This window comes from Fringilla coelebs (genome assembly GCF_963513975.1).
Source record: "Fringilla coelebs genome assembly, chromosome: 4".
Classification (NCBI taxonomy): domain Eukaryota; kingdom Metazoa; phylum Chordata; class Aves; order Passeriformes; family Fringillidae; genus Fringilla; species Fringilla coelebs.
The window spans coordinates 41,133,951-41,152,914 of NC_140032.1; the positions used below are offsets into that span (position 1 = coordinate 41,133,951).

General features: G+C 38.9%; 1 protein-coding gene across 5 annotated transcripts in view; it reads right to left on the minus strand.

Annotated features, from left to right (window-relative positions):
- Positions 1–18,964, minus strand: part of FNIP2 (folliculin interacting protein 2) — a 97,313-nt gene that overhangs the window by 56,033 nt on the left and 22,316 nt on the right. For all 5 annotated transcript variants that reach the window (XM_084205278.1, XM_084205279.1, XM_084205280.1 and 2 more), the window contains exons 2-15: positions 18,561–18,687; positions 16,494–16,628; positions 15,318–15,418; positions 15,160–15,231; positions 14,472–14,572; positions 14,220–14,309; positions 13,050–13,121; positions 12,318–12,447; positions 8,704–8,905; positions 8,053–8,141; positions 7,048–7,194; positions 6,735–6,904; positions 2,194–3,508; positions 1,273–1,429 (exon numbers count right to left, since the gene is read on the minus strand). In XM_084205278.1, the coding sequence (XP_084061404.1) occupies positions 1,273–1,429; positions 2,194–3,508; positions 6,735–6,904; positions 7,048–7,194; positions 8,053–8,141; positions 8,704–8,905; positions 12,318–12,447; positions 13,050–13,121; positions 14,220–14,309; positions 14,472–14,572; positions 15,160–15,231; positions 15,318–15,418; positions 16,494–16,628; positions 18,561–18,687 (2,908 nt within the window). The remainder of the gene's footprint in view (positions 1–1,272; positions 1,430–2,193; positions 3,509–6,734; positions 6,905–7,047; positions 7,195–8,052; positions 8,142–8,703; positions 8,906–12,317; positions 12,448–13,049; positions 13,122–14,219; positions 14,310–14,471; positions 14,573–15,159; positions 15,232–15,317; positions 15,419–16,493; positions 16,629–18,560; positions 18,688–18,964) is intronic.

Genomic DNA, 18,964 nt, shown 5'->3' on the forward strand with positions numbered 1-18,964 from the left:
TTGCCAAGGCAGTGTCCCCTAGAGCAGGTGACACAGGAACAAGCCCAGGTGGGTTTTGAGTGTCTCTAGAAAGGGAGACTCTGTGACCTCCCTGAGCAGCTGGTTCCAGTGCTCTGCCACCCTCAACATAAAGAAGTTCTTCCTCAGAAGCTGAGGTGGAACTTCTTGTGTTTTAGTTTATGGCCATTGCTCCTTGTCCTATTGCTGAACCACTCTCTTGACACCTGCCTTTAGGATATTTATATGCATCAGTGAGATCCCCTCTCAGTCTAGTCTCCTCTGAGAAGAGAGATGTTCCAGATCCCTAATGATCTTTGGGGCTCTCCACTGGACTCTCACCAGTAGCTCCTCATCCTTCTTGACCTGTGGAGCTCAGGAGTGGACACAGCACTCCAGATGTGGCCTCACTAGGGCTGAGTAGAGGGGCAGGTTCACCTCCCTTGACCTCCTAGAACGCTCTTGCTATGCACCCCAGGAGTGCACAGACTCTCCTGGCAGCAAGAGCTGAGCAGGCTCATGGCCCACTTGTCATCCACCAAAGAAGAGCCACACTATCACACCAGACCAATGTGATGCTCCCTAAGGAACAGACAGACACACACATCACTGCTCTGGATAGTACATGCAGTAATACCAGCAGAATCATTCTTAATTGCTACAGAGAGAAGCTGCTGACAATTACTAGATAAGCATTTTAAATTGCATACTGAGGTCACACAGTTGTTGCAGCGAAAGCTTAGTTATAAATTTTATCGTTTAGGAGTACTAACAGTGGAGAAAGAACACAGCAAATTTCTTATCTAAATACAATTATCTTCTGTAGTCAGCCATTTCTGCTACAGACTAGCATCATACAGGCCTCAACATGACTTTACCTCGCCTGCAACACATGCCACTAAGTGGCAAAATTAGATGTTTCAACTTGCATATAATTTTCCTGAAATGCAGGTAATTTTGTCTGCTATTGTGATGGAAAAGAGAAGCAGCTCAAGGGTTTTTTTCCTTGTTTGTAACTTGAAGTTGCAAACAATCTTCCTTGTGTTAATCTTTGAAGAGACGTCTTAAAAGTAATAAAGGAAAGCACATGATTCTTTGCATTAACAGGCGCTGCATATGGTAAATAAATAAAGGGCTTATGTCTTTCAAAGAGGAAGACATGGCAGGCGTGGCTGTTCAGAACAGGTAAGTAAAAAAAGCAACCTACTGAAATGACCTGCTTCTGCAATTTCAGTAATATCACAACTCCTACTCTGACTCAGCACTTCAACTCACATGCATTGCATGAAGTAGATCTGCTAGAAGACACTGCTTGAGTTTTTCATCATTATTTATTCCATGCAGCACTAGATCAGGTATATACGTATGACAATAACCACCCAGAAGTGATCTTCCAAAGTTTTTCACACATTGACTGCTGATGGTACTTGACCTGAAATACAGAAATACAAAGCAGGTAAGACTCTTGCTTGACAACCTGCATTCAGATTTTACATGAATACAAAGTCATGCCTCCTACTGCAAATATTAATCAACAGTTGTACTGAAAGTATACATAAATGTTCACTTTGAAACAAAAATTTTAAAAGCTAAAATTTAACAGTGTATTGATTTCTTCAAACTTGCACATAATCAAATTTATATGCACTGGAGTTTGGGGGATGTATGGGCTCCATCTTCTGCAGCTTAGTTTTGCTAAATTTGAGTTTTCTTCAATTCTCATTCTTAAGGTAAATCTAGACACTCACCTCAAGCACCATCAAACTCCATATGCACCTGAAATGCTCAAAAATTTTCAAACAGCATGCCCATGTTTATTCCAAATCTGTATTTGATTTAAGAATTATATCAAATCTGAACAGTTATCTTTTTAAGCAAAGTTTAGCTTGTCCTCAGAAGTTCTATCTACATATCTACACTAAATGTTTCAGTCAGCTTACATAAAAAGTTTGATCACATTTTTTAGGCATTTAAAGTATACCTTTGTCATAAAACTTTATTAAATCTGCTCCGTCTCTGTTTCCTTTTTGCCAAACCTTCTTACAAGAATTCTAACTACGTCACTGTCTGCTACTAATTTGTTTGCAAGGAACTTAGTCAGGTTCCCAGAAAACTTCAGACTTAAAATTTTAAGCAACTCCAAAGTAGCTACAGCTTTTGACTCCATTTAGTTCTAAATTAATCAGATTTTTTTACCTTGGCAAAGGAAGTTCCACTTCTGCAAATTCTTCATGCCGTTTGCTGATGTTATCATGATGCACTTCATCAGGGATACAACAATCACCTTCTTCATCACTAGCTCCAAGAGCACTGTCTGAACTCTCATTCCTTGGAATGTCCCCTTCAACTCTGAAGGAGGTTTTCCTTCCAGAATCCCCATAGGGGACATCTTTAGCACCTACTTTAGAGGAATCCTGTTTGACAGCAGAATCTGCTTCTACGCAGTCAGAAGAATAGTTCTCCAGATTGCCAGAGCATAAAGTTCTATTTTCTTTCGTGCTTGGCAATTTTACAGTTTCTATGTTATCTGTGGGCAAAAGCAGTTCACTAGATATTGAGTTAATTAAATTCACTTCAGTTCCTTTACTTTCCGTATGTTGGTTAAGTATACTTTCCTTCTCCTCACACGGTGGGATTTGTGCATAACAAACATTATGTTTACTGATGGGTATAAAGGCAGCTTCACAACTGTCTTGATTCTGAGAAGCATCCACAGTCAGATTTGTGGAACTCGAGGCACAATGTCTCACCTCTGGATTTTTAACTAATGCCTTCAGATTTTCTTCCATTTCTCTTCTATGCGTTTCTAAGTCTGACTCTGGTGATGCTGAACTTCCAATCTGAAACGTGACCTTTTCTAAGTGTGAACTCCTGTGGCCAGACCTTTCAGGACAAGGTACAGCAGATGACCTACTAGAAAACTGCTTCTCCACTTTTCTCTCATTCTGGTTCTTGTTCTTCTTTACATCCATTACATCCTCTAATTTAGATGATTCTTCAGAGTGGTAGGATATGATTCCTGTATCAGTGACAGTTTTTTTCCTACCATCAGCTGCTCCTTTACAGAAACTAGCAGTTAGACAGTCAGCAGATGTTTCAGAGGTGTGACTGACCTTTTCTATTGCTTCCCTCTTTTCTTTTGAAGAGACTGGGACAGCCTGAGTGCTTTCTGGTTCATGCAGCCACTCTGCAGTACTGTTGTTCTTACTTCCATCATTTTTTGGAGGTAGGATTGGAGGCACAAGAGCAGGGTCATTTTTAACAGTGACAACCACATAATCAGATTCCTCTACCTCTCCCTTTTCTAGCGCAGTTGTGATCTTGCTTCCGTTTAGCACCTGCTCTCCTTCCCCAGCCTTCTCACTCCACGTCAGCTGGTTCTCCTGCAGCTCAGAGCACCGGATGAAGTAAGTTAGAACATAGAGCAAGCGCTGCACCAGCTCCTTGCGCTTTCCAACAATCACAGTCCGAGTCAATCGAACTGGAGAGCCTATGGCACCGTAGAGATCACCTACACAGGAAAGCAAAAATTTCACAGGTTTATGACGCATTGTAATATAAACATACTGTTCAAGTTCAACACATTTCGAAACAGCATTTACTAGGGACGCAATTAGACTGTTAATTTCTTCCACAGTGAAATTCATAAAAGTCTTAAAGAGTAACAAAGGAAGTCACCTAATGCTTCTTACACCTGGCTTTTGTCCAGAAGGGCTTTTGGGAGGAATCAGCTGCTATTATTCATTTTCTTTCTGTTAAGAGCCACTAAGATTTAATTTACACTCTGCTTACAAGATATTATCACCTGGAAACTGACACAAAAGGGGGCAAAGAAGAATATAGGTCCAGCAAAACTCTGAAGCCAGCTATACGATTTTCCATTTTTCTATTAATTTTCTTTCACATCAAAGTTTTTCTGTGTTAATGCAGTGACCTTTCTGTTAAACACAGGCATTTTTACACAGACAAAATTTTAGTTATGTTTTTCAGGACTAAGATATCAAAAAAGAAAAAAAGGAATAAATATTAGCTTAATAAATAAGGTTCAGAAAAAAGAGCCATGTAACTACCTTATTGAGCAAGGCACGTGCTGTGTATGTGGGAGCCAACCTCACTCACATGAGCATTTAACTTTGGCAGGGGGAGTGAAGAAGCAGAAAATCAAAATACAACTGCAATATGAAAGGGAGGCACTACTACATCATCATCATCAGAGTCCCCCCAAGAATGACTTATTTGCTATTTATCCTGAATAACTGCTTTTTTAACAGAACAAAGATTGTACGTATCCTACTTTCAACATATTTCTTTGGGAGAGTCGCAATTATCTTCCAGCTGCTTATAATCATCTATCAGCTAAAGGGCTCCTACTCCACAGTTCTGGGAGAAGTAAACATAGCTAGCCAGCACAGGAACGTTCACATGCCCTATTGGTAAAAGATCTGCTAACTCAAAGTGTCTATTCCTAGGATGAGTTAACCCAGTTGTCTTCACATGACACCCATCAGAGAACACTCACTAAATTGTCTTTGGTTAACCAATCTATGTCTGGTGTCACCAGCACATGGGAGACAGCCAGCAAACGTTCAATTTTCTGCAGCTACCTGAAGTGTGCAAAGCAGGCTTCTGTACCCTGAGGCTTGATCAGCTACCTGCTAATCTATCAGACTGCTTTCAGGTCTTTCAGGTGCTAAATCCTTCCTCTGGGCTGCTCAAATTCAGTTCTGGACAGAGCTTGCCATCAGGATTTTGTACTAGACCTCAAGAAGCAACACTCTATTAAGAGTTACAAACAGAGCTTCAGTAAGGCTTCTTCCAAGGGCGAGGGGGCCTCTGGTTTCAACAGCAACAAAGCAAAAAAATAAAACCCAAGAGCACATTTATGTCCAGCTTCCTTCTCATTATACAGCACATAAAAGGAATAAGGCTCCCAGCTCCATTCCTACAAAACAAGGATCAATGAGACAGTAATTCCATGGCTCTCTTACTGCCTCCCTTGCTAAGATCAGCCATTTCCCATGATGCCAGTGATGCACTGGAGAGGCTCCTGGGTGCTGGCATCAGTGGTGCCATCTTCCCTCAGTTAGGGACACCCTTGCAATTAGCCCCAGAGCCTAACAAGCCAGTAAATTCATTCCTCAGGAACCAAAAGTGGGCTTCAGGCTCCTCAATTAATCTAAAAGGCTGGTAGCCCACAAGGACGAGCAATATGGAAATGAAACTGGAATATATTGTTTTACTTTTGAATCAAACACAGTGGCTATGGAAATCAGATTCAGGCTTCATGTTCATTTGCACAATTGGCTTTTATATAAATACTAATAAGACAGTGGAACAAGTCAAAATTGTGACCTACAAAATGTACTAATACTTGTTGAAATTGAAGCTGGTGTTTAAGAGACAGTATGTCTTCATGACAGAGGGACTTACAATTGTATTAGTACATAATTGCAGTTGATATGTATAATGTAATGAAAATACAGGTCTGAAGGTGGGAAGACAGGTACATCAAAATCCTGTCATTTCCATTTTTAAGCAACAGGACTTGATTTTTTGTTTTTCTTCCCTCTTCCTAAAGAAGAGGACCAGCAGAGGGCAACATCTCCCTTTCACAATCAGCTTTTGCAGCCACAAGAGTAGCAGCTTTTTGGGCTTCACAAGAATGAAACAAAATCAGAGAGCATTTTGAGTTCAGGCACGGAGAACTTGGCGAGACAAAAAGAGAACAGACTCTTGACTAGTCACCAGTGGCGACTCCTGGGAGCGACCACAAGAGCTACTACTGAGCTTACGCCTCCAGTCCAGCTGGTTTTTGTAACTCCAGGCCTGGCTCTGTCCTCAACACCACGAACACACTTCTAATTTCCCCTTCAGTCTAACCCCTGCACAATGTTTAAATGACATCTTAAACCAAGAAACAATTCATTACAACTACACGGCCAAAATAGCAAATCTTTTATAAAGGTTACCGAGAAAAAGAAGCCTGAGACAATCAGGAAGAGACAGCACCAGCATCACAGAGTAAGTCACACCATTGCCTCAGTGTGCACGTGTGTTATTTTACACGGCAATATAGTACATCAGCTAAAATGAAGGGCTGTCTGATGTCAGGTTTTCATTTGCTGCCAAGAAGAGAAGGAATTTTCAAATATTTACCACTGACAGAATTACTTTCTCAGCTTTTATTCACCTACTCATTTGACATCAGTTATCTAGTCCCTTGTATCAAGATAATTTACAAGCTGTAAAATTTGTCAGAGGCCAGCCTGAGGCACAGAGCATAGAGTAAAAATCTTGCCCCAAGCCCATTCATGTAACAGTAAGTGAATGGAGCTACTACCAGCTGCCAGACTTCTAATCTATTGCCCAGCTGTGTGAGAAAAAGGGAGGTAGCCAATTTCAACTACAAAGGGCCTCCAAGGCCCAGGTAATTCCTCTCAATCCAGTCTATTTCATCTTGCTTTTTCCCAAACTGCTCAGACCATACAGAGTATTTGCACCATCTTAATACCTCTATAACAAGTTAACCAGACAGTGTAACAGAGGATGTCAACAAGGAACAAGAATAAAAAGCAGGATATGCAAAGAGGCCTCCAAATGCTCTGATTAATCAGTCAAAAGATACCTGTTGGCAGCAGGAAACATGACCTGGACTGCAAGTAGCCCTTATCTAAAAAGAGTGGATACACAAAGGTAATTGTTACAGAAAAATCTGAAGCTTTCCAAATCATACTGACCCAGCTGTGCCCAGAGAGGGTTATATGGGTGGGATTTTGCCAGCATGTTCACAGACTGGGATGTGCGCTTCTCGGAGAAGGCCTTGATGGGAGGATGGTCAACCGGCATCACTGTTGGGACCCACGCCAGGTGATATGTCAGCACTGCGGTCAGCAAAGCAGCAAAGAACCTAGGAGGAAAACAAAGTTTTAAAAAGCATGTCCAAAGTAACACCAGCAAAAGAACACCCCATTAAGTGCTTTAACATATTCACATGCACTGGGAAACACAAAAACTTTTTTTCTTAAGAAAAAGGGAGTGGGGGAAGCTTACTGATTTTTGTTGATCTGTTCTATCAGAAAGGTAAATTCTTTAAGAAAACGCTGGCATAGCTGATTCTTTTCCAGGGTGCTGGACATCATATTGAGCCACACAGGCTCTGCAATCCTTGGAACAGAATATAGGTTCCAGATGGTAACTCTGCCCAAAGAAAATTCCCAAAAAGTCAGTGGTAATGCACACATTTCAATTCCGCAAATAAATATAAGTAGCCCCTTTCCTCTTCTGTTGTCCAGATTATAACTTACTGCCTTTTTTTGGTAATATCTGGGAGACTAAACAAACTGGAAGAGTTTTTACTCTTCCAGTAATTACTAGTGTTCAGAACACTAGTCTGTTTAATTCCTATTATCAGTAACCCAGTGTCTTCACACAGGTTACATATTTGGCTTCCCTTTTTTGCATTCCCATGTGAATTTTATTCAGAAAAACCATTCAGAAATAAATTCGAAGGGAAGAAGAACCCATTCTATTCATTGTACAGATTCGATTCCACATTCCAGATATTACAGAACCTCCATTCCACTAAAGCCTTCTCTCTCTCCTGGGCTGACTTCCTTAGCCTTTCACCATTCCTTCCTTTCTCAAGTACAGAAAAGAGAGCTTTTGACTGCCAACTTCTTGCCAATTACATTGTTCAACATCTATGGCTAGGAGCAGACACATCTATCTGCCTGAGTACATCAATCCACCCAACTGTACAGTCATCAGCAGAAGCCAGCTCTTGATGAGATGTTTAGACTTTAACTGACAATCCCAGGAACACCTGAGTGCAACAGAACTACTTTCATTCCCATGTGGAAAACAGCTGAGCTGGTTTTGCTGAAGTTTTCTGAAAACATTTCCCCAAAAACCAATGCAGAAAACTCATTCACACTAACTGAAACACTGTCTAAAATACAAGACCTTACATTCAGTTGCTTATAACTGAAAGTGACAAATATCTTTCATGGGGCATGAAAAGTGCTCTCCTTGTAATTCAGAATTCCATCAACTCACCTGAATTCTCCCAGGGCATCCATGACACGGCTGATATAAACCTGCACTCTCTGGCTGGATTCTGCTATTTTTCTACATGAGATCATGGCCTTGATTAAGAGTTAAAGACACAAAACAGCTGCTTAAAGGATTCACATTCTTCATCTTTTTAAACTTCATTAACATGTCAAAACAACTAAGATCTAGCCCCAGTCCTATACAGCCACTCAGGACAGCAACAAATGCCAACCTCCCTCCACCTCATAGGAGACCAATCCCTAATACTGGACAAGGAGAAAGAACATTTCTGAGAGGAAGAAGACAGCAAGACAAATATTTTCTGTCTCTTTTAGACACTGCATGAAAGGACAGAGTACCATCATTTCCACAGTCTCTAGGGAGTCAAGAAAACCTCAGAGTGAAATATGGCAAGAATGAAAGAAAAACCACCCATAGCATAAAACTCTCCATTCTAATTCTGTCTGGAAAAGAAACTGCACCTCTTTCAGCAAATGCTGAGTTCCTACACTGGGCTCAAGCTCAAGACTGCATGTGTAAGGAGGGAGGCAAGCTTGAAACCACGCACCTTCTCCCACTCTTCATCTATCAGATTCTAGAATACTTCATTCTGATTGACATTTTTCCACATTATGCCAAATTAGTATTCTGTACCTTTTCTATTGCATATTTCAGCTTGTTCATGTGAGACTCAAAAAGAGGAAAGTGAGAGAAAAAGAAATCCTGGAAGTTTCTCTGTGCTTCTTCTTTTTCAGGCAGAGAAAAGATGATGCTGATTGCAATTTTTTTCCTCCGAACCATTGCAGGATTGGAGCTGCAGGTTTCATCAGCCATACTAAACATTTCTTCAGTGGACCTGTAAGACAGATTTGTTAGGACAGTTACCTGTGTACTGAGACATAACTCAGCTTCTATCCATAGCTCTCTATATAGTGGAAGGTAACTCATTTGTAGGACTCCTTTGACTGACTACATAAGGCTTTGCTGTCACACGTGTCTGAACAGAGGATGCCTGACATTTTGATGGATAAGTCCTGTGCTTGTTCAAATAGGAAGAAGACAATCCCCAGAGAGGCCTGGTGTGAACACTTTCCTCTGAAACAGAACCAACAGATTCCCTCCTGGATTTAACTTTGAGGGAGATGAAGAAAAGGGAACAGAGATACATCACACAAAATCATAACCAAAAAAGGTCAAAGGTAACTTTGGACCTGTGAAATGCATCCAGCACTCAAGCTCCTCTCTAGGTTTTCAATACATATCTATGATGCTCTTGAACCTGGGCTGATGCTCATGAGAAAATTTGGGAAACATATAACCCATACTATCTATATTGATCTTAAGATGGATGTTTGCAGTTAATCATACAAAGTAAAACTTTCTATTTTAACTGAAGACAAAATGTCACCACCCAGTAATTACTCTGAAAACACAAACTTAATGCTTACAAACACATGCTTGCCCAGCTCAAAATTGTGTAGACTTCAGCTTAGAAAGATTTGTTTTCTGCTTAAAACTATAAAAAAATACCAGAATAATAAGTAAAAAAAACCACCCACACGGTGGTTATTTTACAACCATTATTTTTTCCCCAAGTTCTGTTTATTTCCTTGATAGTGCTGCCACATTTCTTTCAACACTTATGTCTTCTTCTCAATATTACACATGGGCTGCTACTAAGATCAATACTGCTCAATGCTTTGATTATGAGCCTGGCCTGTGAACCAAAACACACCTTCAGTGAGTTTGCAGATAATGTCAAATGGGGGAAAAATGGTCAGTCAAGAGGATGGTAGTGTCCCAAAAGGCTGTGGAATCTCTATCCTTGGAGTTTTTCAAGACTTACTCAAGAGTCAAGTTCCACAGACACCTGATGTAAATTCCAAGCTACTGCTTTGCACAGGCAACTGATTTGGGTGATACACACAAGTCTCAGCCCAGCATAAGTTTTACTGTGATTACACAAAAGGGTGGAAAATCCCCCTACTCTTCTATAAATACTAGCCTTGCAGCACTAGATATTTATACTGCTGGATTTATGAAATTATTATCTTTACTTGCCTAAAGAGTCTTGATTAATGTCACTGAAAAAACATCATATATATATATATAAATATAATGTATATACATAAAAAATAAAATCGTTTGGAAAAAATGTCTATTGGAAGGAACTTCAACTGAATAATGGGTTTTAATCTACTGAGAAATTATAGGAGAAAAGGGTACAAAAGACAAAAGTCATGGAGACAATCTGAGCAGCAGCTCATCTGGAAATAGCTTGGTTTTAGAGTTTTGTTACATTAAGACTGCAATACCAGTGAGTGGTAATTAAAAGTTTGAAGTCTTTTCATATCAGAACTATCTTGAAATGGAGTCTGTAGTATTTATAGAACACTATGAAGCAATTAACAAAAGGAAAGACTCAGGGCTAAGCATTCATTCTTAGTCCATTCTAAAAATACGTGGTTTACAGTTTAATTGGTTTGACAAAGTTAAATATACAAAAAATTCTCATCACAGAGGTATGAGTCCATGAACACAGGATAAAACACACAATTAAACCCCAGCAAAAAACAGCTTGTGGGAAAACAGAGTTCAAGACAAAAACATAACCTCATCTGAACTTCAGGAACTTGCATACAGAGACAGAAATTCCCAAGGAAGTCAGGAAAGGATGGTCAGTCAGCATCTAAGAAACATCACAAGCTTTTGTACTGCTTCCCAGGAACAGAAATTGAGGTATTTAGGTCTGAGAGAGAAGCCTTTTCAACAAAACTGCGAATCTAGCTTGCTTGCCAATCGACTACGTGGCGTTCCAACTAGACATCTCAATTTCTTTGAGCTATTGGCCTAAAACATCAGTCACAGAGACTGTAGAATCTTGGCTGTAACAACCTGGGGTGCAAACTGTGTGGCACTGAAGTATTCAACCAGAAGCCTACTCTTTCTCTAGCAAGTAACCAGAAAACAAGTACCTGAAGAGGCCTTTTGGCTTAGAAAGAGTCCCAGTCCAAGAATAATTCTAGACAGTAAATATAATGATGTGCTGTTTCCAGTATCTTTCCCCAGCACATGTTCTTCAGTCGGGGAAAAAACCAACAACTCTGCTCCAGACAGCAAATAAGCAGCCCAAAGAGCCTTTCCTCTAGACAATTTGTAACTTTCAGAACACTTTGCAGAAATTTTTATTTGTGAAAATTTGGCTACTTCTTAAACTGGGCTGAAATTATCTTATTTACCCTAGATGTTTTAACCCTTTTTACATGGGCTGCTCTCAGCCTTTTTTCTTTAGGAAACTAGACTAAACTGTACTTCAGTTTACTTAAATCAACCATTTTATGCTCAACTGCAAGTGTGATTTAGACAGCACAACTGTTACATTAGTACCATGGCACAATTCTTCATGTTAAAAATGACTCACTAAGAATATCTAGAAAAAATGCTGCAAGTGTTGGTTGACACTAGGGGAATAAATCTTTTCAAATGAGGTTTAATTTTTTTTTTTACTGACTTACATATTTTAACTGGCAGCTTTTATGCTTTTCTTAACTAAAAAGGGAGAGAGGCCAAATAGTATGAATTTCTTGTAGGTCTCCACTAATTCCATTCTGTCTCTGGGTACAGGTGGATGAGTACAGAGAGAGGATAACCAAGAACCATTTGCTATTTTGCAAACGACAAGGGAAGAATTTGCTTATTAGCTATGAAAAGTCTGCTGCATTCCACGCTTTGTTATGCCACTGAGCTACAAAAGCTAATAAAATTCCAAAACAGAAGCCAAGCTTTTTGATCACAGCTTTTTTTTTTCTTCCTGTTTTGGCAGAAGTCACATCAGGAACATCCTGTACCAGCCAAGAGAGTCGTCATGGGCTATTACTCCAAAATTTCACTAACTGCTCACTAGTCAGACTTCATCATAGTATAAGGTCATTATGGCAGCAGTGCTGTTACAGTCCCTTTCATCTCAACAGGATGCTCTGCTCCTTCAGAAACAATATAATTTATTTTTCAGAATATGGTTTCATACACAGCCTATACATTCATATTAATACACAGCCTATGTATTCAGTAAAAGTAATTATACTCCAAATTGGGCTTTGAAGTTCACGTTCAGCCAAAACTTCAGCTTTTTTTATACTGGTAATCTTATGTAACATGCACAGAAGATAGACTGAGTCGAGAACATTTAATAACAGGGTTTGTGCTTTTAAAGAAAGGAGGCTTAAGCTCACAAACACTTGTTGTAAGAAGAAAGGTGCTACACTCACCACCTTGGAATAATTCCATTCTCTAAACTGGTTGTCTGACTTCGGAGCCAGCGACGTTGATAGCTGCTAGAAGATGATGATGAAGAGCTTGGAGATGGAAAAGGAGTAACCAGAAGACTGCTCAGAGATGCTATGAAGAAAGCAAAAACCCCACATACAATGAATCACAAAGAGTGCTGGTTAAATACTTTTCTTCATACTCTAACAATAATTTCTCACAAATGTTGCTCTTGCTTGCTGGTCTTTTTCATAAAACTCACTTGCAACAGGAGAGACAATTATTTAAAATAAATCTTGCTGCTTGAGGACATTCATTTGTTATAAAGTAGGAGATCGTCCCTACTTAAACGTACTAAAACGTATCTTATTAAAAGTGTTCTCTCCTACGAGTTGTTGCACTCCCACTACATTAGACAGGATGACTTCTGGTCTTCATTTTCCTATTCAGTGTAAAAAGCCATTTCTCTCCATTTGCTCTAGTAAAGGCTCTAACCAGTTCTTCCTCCAAATTATAAACTGGTTAAGAACCCAGAACATGGTGGCTGTAAACAAAGAATATAATTGCAAATATTTTTGCATAAAGGCCTGGGGCAAATGCAGAAGGCAAACCACCTAGCAGATAAAAACAATTATGGATTTACAGGTCATGAGGTGTCTATATTTCAGGTGAATCACTGCAGCCAAGAATTGTAACAACTACAAAAGCAGGCAAACAAGACAGACAGCAGATACCTGACCGAGCAATGCCACTGTCTCTGTCCTCATTTTGTCCTCTGCTAGGCATATCAACAGGTGTGCTGTGTGCTAAAACAAACAGAACAGATCAACAGAAAATATTACATAATTCATCATGCTATTTGTCAGCATTTAAAAAAATGTTTAAGTTTAAAGGTCATACACCAAAAAAATTACATCCTGTACTGTTGCTCAAAATCAGTATGGTGTGAAGAGAGGTGGCAGCAAACAGCAGCCTAGGCTGAGTGTCATGTTACCACAGGAAGGTTATTTGTCCCAATGTAAATGTAAAAACATCTCTAAGGAGCTTAAGAATATGAATACAGTCTGCACTATCAGAACTCAGAACTTTGAAAGCGAGGGCTGCTGGTATCCTCATCACTCTTGATAAACTCTGAGTGTGCAAGATTGTTCTTTGACACAGGTTAAGAACAGAATGAAACAGTCTAGCACAAGGTCCATTAAAAACTTCTGTTTCACTTGCTGAGCTGAGATTACTGTCCACAAAGCTTCACAATAAGAAATATTCAGCCTATGTCAGATAACATCAAAGTGTTAGTAGTGCAGAGTAACTCAAAATGTAGAGCATGCAAGATTTGCAAAGGCTGTGAAGAACCTGCATTGGTATTTCAGTTCGCATTTTTGCAATTAACAGAAATAATTAGGCCTGAGATCTACCCACCTGCATGGATCATCATTCTGCCTGTAAAAAGAGACTCTATGCAGCCTGAAGTTTTGAGAATTAAAGAAATTAATACTGCTTAAGGAAAAAAACCCTTAGAGCCACCCAGTCTTAGCTCAAGAATTTTGAATGTCTGTCACCAAATTAAAAAGTAGCAAGAGATCAGAGAAGAAAAAGCTGTACACCAGCAAGACACCTGCATGTTAGCAAGAAACCAGCAACAAGCCAGGAAACATAAGTTCTCTAAGAAACATAAGGGCTAATTCATCTTTAAAAGACTGCATAAAATATCTTTAATTAAACACAGTAATTTAGCCGTCTTCTCAGAAGACATATTTTTAAGTATATATCAGATACACCTGTTGTCACTATTTTAGCCCTCTGTTTCTAGAGACTAATTATGCATGTCCTGCAAAGATTCAGAAGGAGCTGGATTTGTGTGTGCATATGGATGGGTCACACTGTGGCTGGCATTCCACACAAACCTGCAAAGAAAGAAGCACTGCGGATGAGCCGGAGGGGACCTCCTTCAGACACACCCTGCAGCAGTTTGCTGCTACACAGCTGTAACACACCTAGGAAACAAAAGCAATGCAGAGAAAATGGAAAAAAATGAAAAAAAAAAAAAGTAAAAAACCTAAGGAGGTGATGTACTGGGAAAAAAAAAAAAAAAGCCAAAACTGAATGAACAGATGGCCTTGTGTTGTCAGAAAGACACAGAACCTGGAAATATTTACCTAAATTACTTCCACTGCGACAGGTTCCCAAACCATTCTGATTGGAGCTCAGCTTTCCCAGACTAGGATCTTGGTTGATGTATTCAAAGCTATCTTGCAAGCTAAAACAGGGGGAGAAGCCAGTACTCCTTGAGAATATGATCAATACACATTAATATTAGCTTAAGAATTAGGCTCATTTTATAAAAAAAGAAGGCTGAACATTAAAACCAAATTGAAGGACAAGTAGGTTTCTGAAAGTGGAAGGAAACAGCATTTATTTTTTATATTTGGATTATTGGAAGCTTCTTTCTATGACATTTGGGATTCAATCTATTCATATTTGCCCATTTTGGGGAGGAGGTACAACAGAACAGCATATTTGTTGAAGAAAACAGAAGTGGGATATGGGGACAAAGCATTCTCAGCATATCCCTTCCTCTCCCTTCTGACAGCAGTAAGAGATGGAGATTTGATTGTCCAAAGCGCCTAACCTGTGAACTTATTGCATGGCCTGGACAAATTAGAAAGCAGAAATTTGGAGATTTTTTTTTTTAAATTAAAAACTTGGCTTGCCTAACTAGGATCTATTAAGAGAATTCTTCTCCACAGCTGCCTTCCCAGTTTTCTACCAGACCTACAAAAGGAGAAAGACAACTACACTGGCTGGGAAAGGAAAGAAATTATATATAAAAAAAGATGTTCTTACTTATTGTTGCTTCCACTGAAGCTTCCTACCCTGGCTGAGAAGACTTTACTTATCATCAGCTGTGGGGGAGAGCTGAAAGGATAAACAGTCATTTATTTCACTGAGTCATCAATTCCAAGTGCCTGACAAGACAGTGCATCACAGAAAAGGACACTCACCGTATGTAGTGAATTTTCAAGGTGGAGCCTTTGTAACTCATTGCCACTGAGCCAAACATCATTTCTCCCAGCATATTGACATCGGAGGCTGGTCTGGTGTACTACAGAGACAAGAAGATGAGAACAGCAAAGTCAAAAATAACTTGGCATACTATTTCAACTTACCATAGTGCCACAGCGATGCATTCGGAATGGAGAATAAAGAAGTTCATCTTTTTCATGCAGAGTAAGATCAGTGTGCACTCAGTGTGGGTTTAACACTGTGGATTTAGCAAGTACATCAGGAAGAAATCCTTCATTTTGCTCACTAGATGAGCAGTGCTACCCTTGTTCTGGGGGGACCCCCAAAAGCAAGAGAGAAAAAAAGATCTTCTGCATTTCCAAAGAAATAGCTATTTCCAGCAACCTTTCCATATAGCAAAGTGTTTGATAAAAGGTGTAAATGTTAAAAGGACTTGGATTCTGTGGTCTGGATCCCCCCCAAAAACTGCCTTCCTTCTTCAAATGAGTAAATTCACCTTCCCTGACCTTGCAGAAAGCTTATTGGAAACATTTTTTATTGGAAAAAAATGATTTGTGATTATAGTTAGAAATGCAGTCTTCAGATCAGTTTCTTATTTTGTTTCAAAGACTGATCATCAATAGCAAATACAAAGAGAAGTTTATTAATTCTGAAGAAAATCACCTTCCAGCTAAATATAATTATTTTCTTTTCCCACCTTAACCTGTGCATCCTTCAAACTTCATTTTTCTAGGTGAAATGCCAATGCTTTTACTAAGAAAGAGACAGAGTACCTAAAATTTAATGTTATAGTAAGAGAGAAAGGGACTCTTAATACACCATGTTCAACAGCCTTTTCAGAACTGACCAGAACCATAAGCAGACATGAACAGAGAACAGTATAGTGCTTCTTACGACCTCCTTATGACAAAATGCTATTAGATATATTTTACAACTCCTTGAAAGGTAAGACCAAGATAGACTAAAAGGTTAAGCTGCACCCACACATATTTTTATTTTACAATACTTTAAGGATAGAGTAGATATCTCGAGGTTCAGATTAATCTGTAATGTAATAGAAGCCAAAGTCATTCAATGCATCTAAGCGAAGGCTTTAATAAACTAACTCCTCCAGTAAAATAGAAAAACAAAAGCAACAAAGTAACAAATATTACCTGATACTTCGGTATCTGTTCTTTGATATTTTGCATACAGCTTATAGAGGGACTGTGGGAAGAAACATTGTTGTTCCCATTGCTTGCTTGGCAGTTCTTGGCAGAAGTCTTTACAGAAGCCTCATCTGCCATTTTCTATGTTAAAACAGAACAATGTGATAAAAGTAAATCTGAGAACTCCCATCTCTAAACATACCATGGCAAGAATCTCCTTAAAACTACAAGAAAGAAACAGAAATAAAGAATACTCTTATTTGGTTCAAAAGATAGGTATCAGTTTTAAAATATTTTTTAAAATGCCAGCATCAGAGCAAGTGGAGAACTGCTCTCACATTCACACTGTCAGACAGGTTTTCATAGTATCACATATAATCAGAGTAATCAGTTTCCCAGGAAGATCATTCCCAACTGTTATGAATTACTCTTTGTAAACAAAATCTCAGCTTATGGGTTCCTTACAAACCAATTCCTGTAATCATTTGCACAATTAATCACTCAAATTACATATGACTTTTGCTCCCCAAATGATTAACAGATTTTTAATATAGAAAAACAGCCAGCAAAAACCAGGGATGAATAATCCACTATTTAGTAGAATTACCAGGTTAAAGACAAACAATGTATTTGAATACTCAATGTGAATAAGCCTTAGTGTATTTCAGAATAACACACAATATACACACATACACTTCCTTGACTTCAATTGAAACAGGACTGAGTTTGAAAGTAATTTTGTCTTAATTTTAAATGAATCAAGTTTTAGTTTTGGTGTTTGATAACAACCAAATACTCAAAATCATTTTTCACATCTAGGTTCTTGCATGGCATTCAAAGTGGTTTGGCAGTTTTAAAAGGGTACTTAGATTAGTCAGTGTCTGGCTAGAAAACAGATTATAGCCTGTATCATGTGTTATGAGGGAGGCGATAATCTGTTTTATGTCAGTGTTGCATAGAGTTTCTGGTAGGACATTTTGTAGTAAACTTTTAGCTAGGGTATTCAAGTAAGTGGAATAATTTGAGTATTTAAAAGAAGCCAGAAATGCTTTTTTTGCTAAGATGCTATTGGTTTTAAAACAACTTTAAGATACTAAGTAATGACCTTGATTTTGGGTGGGGGGTGAGGGAAGAGGGGAAGCAAGATTAACAACTAGTCTGACCCATTTACGCTCTTAAGTAGATGATCAGACATCAGCTGATGATGCTCATCAGCCTTACTGATTCAGCACAATGGCATATTTACAGTGTGACTGAAATACAGACTGTTGCTTTTTAAGCATCTTCATAACTAAGTCCTACAAGTTGTGACTGTTCTTCTATGGCTTATACAGATATATATATAGCTCTGCAATAAACCATGTTAGTCTAACAAGCTGAAACTGCTGGTTCCAAAAAAAACATCAAAACAAACAAAAATTTGAAATAATTTAATGTAGAAGAGAAACATAGAGGCAGTAAGAGAAAACAAGCAAAACCACCACGAAACAGAAAACACTATTGGTTTATTGATATTAAAATGACTTCAGTTTGCTGAAAGCTTTATTCCACAATTTGTGTGCTTGGAGAGCAGAAAAAGAATTTGCATCTTGACAGCATCTGCTCTTGCTTCTATGCATCACCAAAACTAACATGGCCATATATACTGCCATGTGTCATGCTTACAGAGTTAGCTAGTGAAGTTGTTTTAATTCACATAAAGACAACAGCTTTACTACTCCAAACACCAAAGGAAAAAAAGCACCTTTAGACACGTGGTGGACATCACTGAAATAGATTGCACAGCCAGGGCTAGCAACAAAAAGCAAACAGTCAGCATTGGAAAGGCTGAAGAAATCTCAGTTTAAAGGTAAATAGATTTCTCTGCTTGAAAGCAAATCTGGATTGTTACATTTGAATACCATATTTACATTATAAATACCAAATACCAGATATGTTCATAGGCTTGCTTGTTGCAGCTATCACGGTGAAACATCACAAGACTAAGAAGTTGACACTGCCCTCTTAAAAGAGCTGCTTTTGGAAAGGAAAACAAAAGAGCAGTAGGACAACAGCAAAATCACCATTTCATACCTGAACCACAGCTTCATCAATTTTGCGGACTGCTTTGGAATCAAATAAGACCTGTCTGCCTCTCCTCTCACAGTCTTGGTAAACTATCAGGCGGATTTCATTTAAGTCCAACTCCGAAGAGGACCAGCTGCGGATTAGAAACAGGAGATATTAAAATAGTGTGTTTACTTTGCAGGTTCATTTAAGTGAAGAAACAGGTATTAAGGCAAATACATGTTTTACTTAGCATTTACAGAATCCAAGTTGCAAATCACATAGCTACAAGCAAAAAGGAGCTCCAAAGGAGTGTCTAAGCTCAGTATCACTGACAAAGACAGGCACAACCAGACCAATTTTCATCCAATCTTCTTCCAAAATTTCCCAGAAAGAGAACACTAAATTTAGTCTCATCAATCTGCTCCAGG